This window comes from Panthera onca, chromosome B1, assembly GCF_046562875.1.
Source record: "Panthera onca isolate mPanOnc1 chromosome B1, mPanOnc1 haplotype 2, whole genome shotgun sequence".
NCBI classification, from domain to species: Eukaryota; Metazoa; Chordata; class Mammalia; order Carnivora; family Felidae; genus Panthera; species Panthera onca.
Window position 1 is genome coordinate 190,676,959 of NC_138342.1, and position 12,117 is coordinate 190,689,075.

The following is a 12,117-nucleotide window of genomic DNA, read 5'->3' on the forward strand; positions in this document are numbered from 1 at the left end:
ATAAAAAATGAAATAAGTAAGTGGAAAGAAAAGCCACTGAAGACAGTGAAAGCATTCTGAAATGTTACTTTTAACCCACAACTTATACATACACTGTCCTGAAAATTCCCTTTTCCTATTCTATATACTTCTGCGATCATTTTTCCAATAACAGGAGCTTCAGAAATGAAGAAATTAGTCCAAAATTCTAATAAGAAATCAGGTCAACCGATTTTAAATCAAGTTCACAGGACGAGAGCATACACAGACCCAGGCCCTAACTCCTGGAATTTACACTGCATTAGGGCTCCCACTGTGTGCTACCATTTCAGTAACTCCCCCATCGGCGGAATGAAGGTGGCCACGCCCCTCTTTAATGGCGGCATCTTTTTTTCCTACAGACATTTACTGGAAACAAGTTAGAGGGCGCCATTTTTAAGGCACAGGCAGGCAGAGCAGGGCCTTGGCAGGCCACGCCTCACAAGGGCTGACTATGTAACTCACAACTTAGTGATCTGCAGCTACAAAAAAAAAAAAAAAAAAAAAAAAAAAATCACTTATTTATAGATAACAGTCTTTCTGGAAAAAGCAAGTATGGCCCTAGGTCTTGCAACAAAATGAAACTGCAAAGTATGGACTATTAAAGTCACTGCAGAAATCTCAGTACTAATACTAAGCAAGCACTATGCCCTCCTGCAAGCGTTACAGCACACTGTGTTGAAAACAAGAAATACTTCTTTGGGAATTTCTGGAAGACAGCACAGTGGAGTTTAAATTAGTGCTTCCCAGAGTGGTTTGTTTTTTTGTTTTTTTCAAAAAAACAAAAAAACAAAAACAACCCTTCTTTTAACAACCTCTCCACACTTCAAAAACCATAATCACTCAAATAATTCACAGTAACCACTTGGCACCCGAACTCAGCCGGCCGGGGAGGAACGACTTCCGGCAAAATCTATGACATCGGCAGTGGTGATTAAGACTGTAAGGACTGATTTTGTTTTCTTTGCTCTTAGAAGTAATTCCCATATTTATACGATTAGTCAAAATGTAGCGGCTTAATTCTCTCATTATTTTTAATCTAACTGGAAAATCAATTGTCTCTGGTTGTTGGTGGTTATGGGTTTATTTTCTGAAAGCCGAACAACAAGCAACTGGAAATAAGAGAGTAGCTCAACTAGCATTCTTTCATTAATTTAACAACTTTCTTCATTAATTGACCTCAGCAATATTCATTTAACATGTACCATCTACAAAGGACACAGAAAGCAGTAATAAGCAATTAGGTCTCTTGAGGAATTTACACTCTAGCAGGAGGGTTAGCAAAATTACTTGCTTTGACTTTGAAAGAAAGACAATACAGAGTTCCTCAGAGCCTAATCACGTGCCATAAACTGGGTGTAAAGAGCCAAGAGTTAGCTCAGCCATCAAGGATACCCAGCTGACATCCTCTTCCTCCTCCCGGTCACCCTCCCCACCCCCCAGAGCTTCTTCCCTTCAGTTAGAAAGCACACAGGGCACTCAATATCTGATCCCAGCCATACACCAAAGACTATATAAATCAGCAAGTTTTTGTGTGCTGGCAAATCTTTCACGTTCAACTAGACAAAGTTATTGTATCTCCGGATAACATTCAATCCAAGCACAGAAAATGAGAGAAATTCTACTGAGAGTTTGTACCACCATTCACCCAAGTCTCCGAGGCCTGCCCACCTTAGCCCCCTAGTCCCTTCAGAGGCAATGAATCCTACCTTTTTCTCCTATGCTGAATGTAGCCGTTTTTGTTTTTTTTTTAAGCACCACACCATTTGGCCATGATCTATGGGCCACCATAAACACCAACTGGTGTGGTCAAAAGGGTGTCCACGGTGGGCAAAATAAGAGGTGAGGGAGGGAGTAGACCCGCAAAATAACAGCTGACCCGCTGGGGGGTGGGGGAGGGGAGCAAGGAATCACGGACAGGGAGATTTCCCCAGGAACGGGTGATGGGGGGGGGGGGGGGGCGGGTAAAGTCAAGCCTGTTATATAGCAAAATTGCAGTCTATTCAGGAATGAGACAGAGCCCTTAACTCTTCCCCAGACAGAACTTCTCATGTGCCCAAGAGGGCAATGAATTTCCAAGTTCTACCTGGCCCTGCACTGCTGTTCAGTGGGGTCAACCTGGCAGGCCTTCAACCCATTAGGCTCAAAGCATTCATGAACCAGATCCCCCATGTATCTAAGGATCATAAAAAGTTAACAGGAACCTTTGAAGACCAATAAAGACAGGTCAATCGGCCTGAGAAATCAACACCGGGCAAAGAGGTTCCACTCCACCCAAACAACCTCTAAGCACGTCCAGGTGTTCCAGCGGTCTGGAGGAATGACACAGGACACAGGTTCTAGAGTCCAACTACCTGGCTTCAAATCCTGGCCACCTTGAACAGCCATGGCGTCTCTCCATCTCCTCTGTAACTGCAAGACAATCCTAGCATCGACCTCATAGGACTAATGGGAGAATAGAAGGAGATCACAGTTAAAGAGCTTAGCACAGTGAGTGTCACACAATAAATACTGAATAAATATGTGCTGGTACACCCACTAGTTCCAGGGGTAACCTGAACCACCCCTCAGTTCCTGAACTGGAACGACACCACCACACCCACCACCATTCGGCTGGGCCCTAATTATGGATCCCTAACCATCGCCATGAGGTAGGTGGTCTTACCTCCATTTTAGAGTTGAGAATGGGGGTTTAGAGGGACTCACAAACTCACCTAAGCTTACTCAGTCAATAAGTGCTGGGGCAATTTTAATACTTCGGTATTCCAAAATCACTACTTACTGAACAAAATTACGTTCTCATGAAAGCCTCCAGCTTCCCCCTGCAAATATGCATATTCATCTATACAATCGGAAACACTTCACAAACTCTGATAGACTGTCAGAGTTTTTCTTAACATAAATAGAACTGGGTAAGCCATCATGACCATTTTAATTAAATGACTTTGAGGGTTCCAAAATACTGCCTACCCACAGTTTACCAACTCACTTTCTTTCAGGATTTGTCATGTGATCCTGTAGAAGAAGGGGCACACCCCAAAAGGCCCGTGTCACATCTCTTTCTCTGTAAGTTTGGTGCGTGTCTAACAAAATCGACTAGAGTTCAATATATCCTCCAAATATCCTCTCCCACCATCTCTTACACAACTTAGCAAGACCTACAGTCACTTCGTTGCCCTAAAAGAAAGCAACCAAATTTAAACTAAGTATTGTCAATATTGACCCTGGTCTCGTAGAATCTTTGAAAACTCAGAGTGAGATCCAGAAATGTGTATAACCCAAATTCATATTGCCAAATACTTAAAGACCTAACCGCTTCACAGAAAACTAGAATCATAACAAATTATCTTAGTCAAAACTGTTTATCCACATCAAATGAATTGGTTATTGGTTACCCAGTTTCCTGAAAGCAGAGTTCATAATAATTGTTAATCCATTAACAGTTTAAAATAAAAGGCATGCTTAACTTGTTTAAGAAGTAGTGATATGGATAAGCCAAGTCATTTCTTACTTCACTTTCTATTTGCTTTACCCAGGCATTACATATTCTTGTAATCTCTGTTGGTAAATACAAATGACACGATATAATAGAAGATGCAAAATGAAGAGACTCTGAAATGCCTAAATATTTCAAGAATTCACTGTGATTTCAATAGCCTGAAACTCCAAGTATCAGAAAGCAGAATGACCACAGAACTGTAAAAGCCAAATATTTACACAGGTGCCTTAAAAGTCACTGCTGGGTGCACACCATCATCACTGACATTTACTATCTGTTAAATAGTTTCAAGTGCAAGGGCAGAAGTCAAATAACTGACCTGGAGCAGGAAGTTTATGACAACAACTAGTATGTCTGGAGAAACTGTGAAGGTGTGATGTTTGTCATAACTTTTTATCAGGCCAGCAACAGGCAGCCAGGCTGGGGCAAGCCAGAACCTCAGCAAGGTGCCTTTTCTCATTTCAGAAGGGAAACCAAAACTGATACCCTCATGGATAATTTAATAAGGACTGTTCCATAAATTTATAATGTCATTTATGACTTTTTTATAATTACTCGTTAATAGGTTTCAAAAACAATATTCGTAAGAGAAAAGTTAACTGAGAACATATAGTATGAAACTCTTCCAGCTTCAAATTGAGAAACGGGGCAATGTTTAGTAGAAGCACCTAAAAAAAAAAAAAAGGGTTATAAACCCCTAATTTACAGTTAGGAACACCTCCTTAATGGCCAATTTACAAATTTACAATTAGGAATATCTCCTATTATTCTTATAATAAATCTCACTATAAGAAATTTTCCTTTGAAGGGTAACAAGACGGGATAAAGGACCAACATTTGTGAACATTCAGCAAAACTTCAGCTCCGGAACTTCCTAGACGATGATTTGGTTATGCTTCCCCTCTTTACCTCCGAGCAGGACTAACAAGTGTGGGTTGAAAACTACAAGAAATCGTGATAAGCTCAAGTCTGTTTCAATGTTCACTGCATTTCTTTCTTCAAAACACAATCTGCCTTTTCAAGATGTGGGGACTCAGTTCAAGGTTTCTGGTGAGGGCAGTACGCAGTAACACCAACCCCCCCCCCCACCCCCAAAAAAGTGTTTCTAAACTCTGAGGGGCAGAGCTAATCACACCCACAGCCAGGGCTCGGAGAGGAAGGGTGCCTGGAGCCCCGCTCCACGCCCAGGACCTCCGGCCTGACCGGTGGCGCGCCCCGTCAAGAGCTTGCAGTCAAGGCAGGGAGCCAAGGACAGCCAAGAGAAGATGCCACAGGTGGCTTGGTTGGCTGGTTCCCCACCTTGCACTCAGGCCTTCTCCAGGAGGCTCCCGGCCCGTCCCCTCCTCCCAAAGGCCGAAGATACCCTCCAGCGCTAATGTGGCCCACTTCAGGCGGAAGCGAGCTCGCCACGGGGCTCAGGTGGCCCCTCGGGGTCCGTTAACTGGACACGGAGTGCCAGCCCGGAGCGCCAATGCCACCCTTGCCTCCCGGCCGGGAGTGTCTAAAGGTCCCAGGGGGCGTCGAGAAGGGAGCAAGGCAAAGAGGCCCTGGAAGGGGCGGCTCCAACTGGCCCCCTACGGGGCTCCTCGCCGGCTGAGGGTCCCGCGCCTCCTTCCCGAGACCCCTCCCGGCACCCCGGGGCCGGCAACGCCCCACGCCCCACGCCCCCCGCGCCGCGGGCGCCGCCGATCGGCCGGATCTCCCGGACAACAGCCGCCGCCGCGCTACTGAGGCGGGTCCCCGCGCCCACCCGCGGCCCGGCCGCCCACCTGTCCCGGGGGTCGATCCAGCTGGTCCTCCTGGTGTTGTGGTCGATGTAGAAGACCTTGCCGTCGTAGTCCCTGGCCTCCTCCCAGCCCCGGGGTAGCGGCAGCTGCCCGCTCCCGGCCCTCCTAGGCATGGTCGGCGGCCTCGCCGGCGAGCGGCGCCTCCATAGGGACCGGGCGCGGGACGCGGCGGGAACGCGAATGCCCGGCCCGACCGCCGCACCCGACGCGGGCGCCGGCGAGGGGCTGCGGGGCGCGGGGCGCGGCGGGGCCACGCGCGGGGGGCGCCTCAGGAAACCCTGCTCTCGGCCCCGCCGGGGATCAGTCCACCATGTCTGCGTCGGAGCAGGCGAGCGAACCCTCCTCCTCCTCCTCCTCCTCCTCCTCCTCGCGGCTGCAACCGCTGCCTCCGCCTCTTCCTCCTCCTCCTCCCCGTCCCCCTGTGGCCGCCGAGGGTCGCGGCGCCCAGGCTGCCCGAGCCGCCGCCGTCTGGGCTCGGATCCGGGAAGCTCCGCGGAGCGGCGGCCCCGGCGGCGACGGGCCTCCTCATTTGCATGCTATTAGCATGCGCCCCGCCCCGGGCCCGCCCTCACCCGCCCCTCCCCACGCTGGGCTCATCTGCATGCACATTCCTCGCCGCCACATTCCAGGGCTTAACCCTGCAGCTCCCGGGGCCTGCTGCAAGAACTGGGGCGCCGGGCCGAGCCCGGGGCGGGGGCGGTGGAGGGGAGCTGAGGGACCAGGTGGGCGGGAAGAGGGCGAAGGAATGCGGTGTTCGCTCCCTCCCCTTGACCCCAAGTATCTCCCGGCGGCCACACTCCTTGGGATTTTTAAACTTTCGGGACAGAAAAGAGCCAGAGAGCGCTCCGCAACCTTCGCAACTTCTTTCCGACTTCTAGGGAAACCACAAGACTTTCGAGAGGAAAGGGGTGGGGGAAGCTCTCTTCGGGAAGAAAAAGTCCCAGCAAGCAGCGAGGGCACAAAGGCTTCCCCACGCCGCTCCCCGGGCTACTTCGGCACCCGAGGGCGGTTCGGGGTGGTGGAAAAGTGTAAAAAGCACCGAAAGCGCTCAGAAGCGTGTCGGTGGCGTGTCCGGGCCGGTGTCGCCCCTGGGGCCTCTGCAGGGAGCCTGGCCCTCCATGACCTCAGCCCAGAGGCCACGGGCCTCGCGGCGGAAAGCGAAGGCGGGTCCAGCGGTCCCAGAGCGCAGTGACACGCCTGCCCCTGTGGCCTGTGGGGGAAACTCCAGCCTGATCCTGGGAAGCGACTGCCTCCCACCCCCACGCGGGCCAGGGAGCAGAAGGCACCCTAGCCTCCCGCCGGGTCGGGCAGCTCAACCCGCGGGGGCCAGGCCAGCCATCAGGGCGCCTCTGCCGCTGGCCTCCGCTGCAGGGGTTTAGGACAGTTGGACGTGGACAAATCCTGGAACCGGTCCCTTCCGCCCAGCCCCCGCGGCGGGAAGTCCCCCACCCGAACCCCGCTGTGGCCAAGAAGGTGTGGGCCACCACGCTGGAGGGAGCCCACTGCGGCCCGGAAGCCAGGCTTTCCTAGGCCCTGGATGAATCTTAGATGGAACGTGGATCTTTCTTAGCCCACAAGCAGTTCTTTATTCAGCCTCTCCTGCTTCCCGGTGGGCACTGACCAGGGGCTGGATCTCCGGCTCCGGGTAGGACAGTGCCAGGAGCGGTAGGACTGGCAGAGCCCTGTCGCAGGGCATTCAGTGCCCCCAGCCCCTGGGTCTGGGAGGGCGTCTTCGAGGCCCAAAAGTATTCTCCACCTGGGTCTACACCATCCCCCATTCATATTCTTCCGGGTTACTAACAGCCTCTTTTAAAGTGTGGGGTACCTGGGTGGCTCAGTCAGTTAAGCATCCCACTCCAGCTGAAATCAGGATCTCATTATTCGTGGGTTCGAGCCCCGTGTGGGGCTCTGTGCTGACAGCTCAAAGCCTGGAGCCTGCTTTGGATCCTGTGTCTCCCTCTCTCTCTCGGCCCCTCCCCACTCTCTCGCTCTCTCTTCCTCAAAAATAAATAAAAACATTAAAGAAAGTTTTTTAGGGGCGCCTGGGGGGCTCAGTCGGTTGAGCGTCCGACTTCGGCTCAGGTCATGATCTCACTGTCTGTGAGTTTGAGCCCGGCCTCGGGCTCTGTGCTGCCAGCTCAGAGCCTGGAGCCTGCTTCGGATTCTGGGTCTCCCTCTCTCTCTGCCCCTCCCCCGCTCATGCTCTGTCTCTCTCTCTCAAAAATAAATAAACATTAAAAGAATTTTTTTTTTTAATAAATAAATAAATAATTTTTAAAAAGTAAAACACCCTAAAGAAGGGTCCCGGAGCTCAGTCATTCACCTCCTGGTATGAATTCGCTTACTCCTGCCGGCTAACGCAAGATGACTTCCCCACCTTGTGCAGGACACAGCGTCGGACAGGGGACAGGGGCTTTCCGAGCGTTTGGAACAAAGTCCTGTCTCCTGGGCTCACAGATCGGTAAGGGAGTCAAGTGACTCAGGGTTGACAGTGGTACAGCACACCGAGGTTTGGGGTAGCAGCTGCCCCAGGGGTGTCGAGGGCTTTCAGATTCCCAGGGAGTCCGGCCATCTGCAGTCAGTCTTGAAGGTGGAGGAGGGAGGAGTGAGGTCCTGAAGAGTAAGGACTGAGGGCCAGGCTTGGAACAGCTTCACGGCAGCCACTGGATTTGCCTTCTCCCGCCGGAGTCTTAGAAAGAGTTGTATTTGCCCTTGGCGTGGAAACTTTAAAGCACCAGAAACTCTGAAAAGCAGAAGGTGAGGAAGGGAGTCATCCAATGAAGTCAATCCCTTTGTCCTTCTAGGTCTTCCAAAGAGAAGCCCCCAGCTCCCGGTCTCTCGTTTTGCCCCCACGCCACTCACCGAGACGTGATCACACAAGGCAAGCTTCTCCAGTTTCCAGTGACATGTGACATCCTGGTGGGTAATCTTAAATTTGGACTCCCGAATGGTGTGAAAAAAATGAGGCCTGTCTGAAACTAATCTCTCACACTACTAAGGTGTGAGAAGGTGAAGGGGCTTTGTTTTGGACCACTCTGAACTGGCTCACTTACTTGCATGGCCAAAATTTGCATTCTAGTATACTAATAACATCATTCAGCAACGCAGCCAAACTATTCTTGTTTCAGCCTTCCTTCCAGGCTCCCGCACCTACCCATTAAAAAACATGTATTATACTAAAATGTCTACATCCTGCTATTTAGAAAAAAAAAAAAAAGAAAGTAACTTTCCAGTTGCCACAACTTAATTTGTTTCACTAGAATGAATAACTGCAAAATACTTCTTGGTACAATTTCATATTTGATAAGCTTTCAGATAAATATTTTTTAATCTTTATTTACTTTTGAGAGAGAGCAAGCATAAGCAGGAGAAGGGCAGAGAGAGAGAGAGACAGAGAGAGAGGGAGACACAGAATCTGAAACAGGCTCCAGGCTCCAAGCTGTCAGCACAGGGCCCAGTGTGGAGGCCGAATCCACAAACTGTGAGATCACGACCTGTGCCGAAGTGGGCTGCTTAACCGACTGAGCCACCAAGGCGCCCCTCAGATAAATATTTTTACCCAAACTTCTAAAACCGATGAGCATGCCAAGATAACACACTGCGGTAAAATGGCATTTATTGTTCCATAAATTGCGGGACTTCAAAAAGGTGCGTTAAGTAAATAAAACTCTAAAGCAATTAAGAGACAAGCTCACTCCTTCTTTCCCACTTGTAGGCACAGGAAGCATTTGGTCACACAAAAGCGGTTAAGGTGACAAGAAACTCACCGCCCTCTACCGCTTTTTTTTATCTTGATCAAGTTTGAACTCTGCTGTTCTGAGTTCACACAATTGCACAGTACCAACCTCCTGGAGAATTCCTAATGGTTAAGACAATGAAATCTTTTTTTTTTAATTCTTTTTTTGTTTGTTTTTTTAACGTTTATTTATTTTTGAGACAGAGAGAGACAGAGCATGAACGGGGGAGGGGCAGAGAGAGAGGGAGACACAGAATCGGAAGCAGGCTCCAGGCTCCGAGCCATCAGCCCAGAGCCCGACGCGGGGCTTGAACTCACAGACTGCGAGATCGTGACCTGAGTCGAAGTCAGATGCTTAACCGACTGAGCCACCCAGGCGCCCCAAGACACTGAAATCTTATTTCATCTATATTCATATCTATAAAAATGAAGTAAAGATTATCCCTATTTTATAAATAGATACATTCAGATTTCATTTGGGCTCCAGGTAATAACTGGCAGAGGATAGCAGATTCCCCCAGTCTCAGAAGCTATACACTGGCCACTGAGGAGTCTGTTTTCTGGCCCTCATTTCCCTTCTTCTCTACCTGGCTTAACACCTTCCTGGTAGTAATAGTCTGAGGGGATGAGCTGCCATTAAACAAAACCCCCACGGTCAATGTCTAAATCCCGGGGGGCAGGAAGATGAGTGATATCTAAAATGAAAGTAGACCAGATGACCAACAGACTCATGAAAAGATGCTCAACGTCGCCCCTCATCAGGGAAATGCAAATCAAAACCACGCTGAGATACCACCTCACGCCCATCAGAGTGGCTAAAATGAACAAACCAGGAGACTATAGATGCTGGCGAGGATGTGGAGAAAAGGGAACCCTCTTGCCCTGTTGGTGGGAATGCAAACTGGTGCAGCCGCTCTGGAAAACAGTGTGGAGGTTCCTCAGAAAATTAAAAATAGACCTACCCTATGACCCAGCAATAGCACTGCTAGGAATTTACCCAAGGGATACAGGAGTACTGATGCATAGGGGCACTTGTACCCCAATGTTTATAGCAGCACCCTCAACAATAGCCAAATTATGGAAAGAGCCTAAATGTCCATCAACGGATGAATGGATAAAGAAATTGTGGTTTATATACACAATGGAGTACTACGTGGCAATGAGAAAGAACGAAATATGGCCCTTTGTAGCAACGTGGATGGAACTGGAGAGTGTGATGCTAAGTGAAATAAGTCAGTCAGAGAGAGACGGATGTCATATGTTTTCACTCATATGTGGAACTTGAGAAACTTAACAGAAGACCATGGGGGAGGGAAGGGGGAAATAATAGATACACACAGAGGGGAGAGGGAGGCAAACCATAAGAGACTCTTAAATACAGAGAACAAACTGAGGATGAATGGGGAGAGGGGGAAAGGGGAAAATGGGTGATGGGCACTGAGGAGGGCACGTGTTGGGATGAGCACTGGGTGTCGTATGTAAGCGATGCATCACGGAAATCTACCCCCAAAACCAAAAGCGCATTGAACACACTCTACGTTAGCCAATTGGACAATAAATTATATTAAAAAAATAAATGAAAAGAAAAGAAAAGAAATGAAAGCAGAGGGTGCAAATTATGTGAATCCAAGTTTTAAAAGTATATACTAATAAACATAAATATGTATAAATATAAAACATAGAAAACATAAAATATAAAGACGTAAAAAATATAAATATATATAATATATAAAGGAGATAAAAATATTTTTAAAATATGTTTAAACATATTTAAAAAATATTTTTCAATCCAGCAATCCCAGTGCTACAATTTTACCTATGGGTATTATAGCCCCTCAAGATATGCAAGGGTGTTCATTGCAGTGTGTTTGATGGTAACAAAACCACCAGTGTCCATGAGTAACAGACTGGTTCCATGAGTTTTCATGCACCCATACTCAGCAGGCGTTGAAAGAGCTGATTCAGTCAGTAGAGCACGTGACTCTCAATCTCAGGGTCGTGAGTTCAAGCCCCACGTTGGGCATGGAGCCTACTTATAAATATAAAATAAAATAAAGAGCATTAGATAAATATATATGTGCTGGAAAAAAAAAAAAAAAAAAGATGTCCAGGATACACTGAGTGGAAAAAAGACACGCTTGCTAACTTCCCTGGAGGTAGAGCCAATCATAAAATGTAAAGAACAACAGCAGTGTTCTGCACTCTTCCGGAGTGTCTAAGGAAGAAGTGAGACAGTAAACTAAGGGAGTTTTAAGAGAGACAGGGGGCCGTCGGGGGGGGGGGGGGGTCCGTCAAAGAAGTATACATGAGGAAAATGATCACTAAAGAAAGGGGATGGGGTAGAGTTGGGCTCAGACACGACGCCAGAACGGACTGGCAAGGCAGGGCATGCTTGTGCAAAGAAACGGGTGTGCAAAGCTCAAAGATAAATCTGGCTCAAAAGAGCCCAAGACTGGCTGGAGCCGTGGAGTTAGGAGGCTGGTGTGATAATATAGGTATGAGAGAGATAAAGGTCTGCATTAAAAATAAGGCAAGCGGGGTGGGGGAAGGGGGGATGAAAAGAAATGATCTAGCAAGAATGTGCCGCTGATTAGATTAAGAAGGGCGCAGTGAATAGACCAGAAGGAGGAGTCTGGTAGGAGTCCAAGATTTTAGGCCGTCAAGAGAGACTCAAATAGCTGAAATAAATGAGGAAGTCCAAAGGGGGATCTGATAGGGAGGTTGTTTCTAGAAATCAGAGATACCCAGCAGAAAGTGAAAGGTCGGGACTTGAGCTCAAACAAAAGGCCAGGACTGCAAATGTATGGTGGGGCGTCACCCACCTGAAAGTCTGTAGAGGGTCGAGGATTCTGGACTGAATGTGGGAAAGGACATGTCAGGGCAAGTCAATAAGATGTAAGCAACCCATCTATAATCCTGTATTTGGCCTCTGACTCCTCAGTCATGCGATATGATCTAGTTTGTTTCTTTGTAAAATGTGGTCCCCATTTTCAGGATGTGTGTGCAAAGTAGTTCCTAGCGTGTAAACCATCTGTGAATGAATTCTTGCCGTAACCTTTATCCTTATGCTACTGCAC

The 12,117-nt window shown here is 48.4% G+C and overlaps 1 protein-coding gene across 4 annotated transcripts in view; it reads right to left on the minus strand.

The window, feature by feature from the left end:
* WWC2 (WW and C2 domain containing 2) overlaps positions 1 to 5,815 on the minus strand; it is a 210,100-nt gene extending 204,285 nt beyond the window's left edge. The window contains exon 1 of one of the 4 annotated variants that reach the window (XM_081795646.1): positions 5,287 to 5,815. In XM_081795646.1, the coding sequence (XP_081651772.1) occupies positions 5,287 to 5,417 (131 nt within the window). In that variant the 5' untranslated portion in view covers positions 5,418 to 5,815. Of the gene's footprint in view, positions 1 to 2,372; positions 2,435 to 5,286 lie in introns of those variants that run through there. The other 3 variants (XM_078445265.2, XM_078445268.2, XM_078445267.2) reach the window with 3 other exon arrangements.
* Positions 5,816 to 12,117: the final 6,302 nt, after the last annotated feature.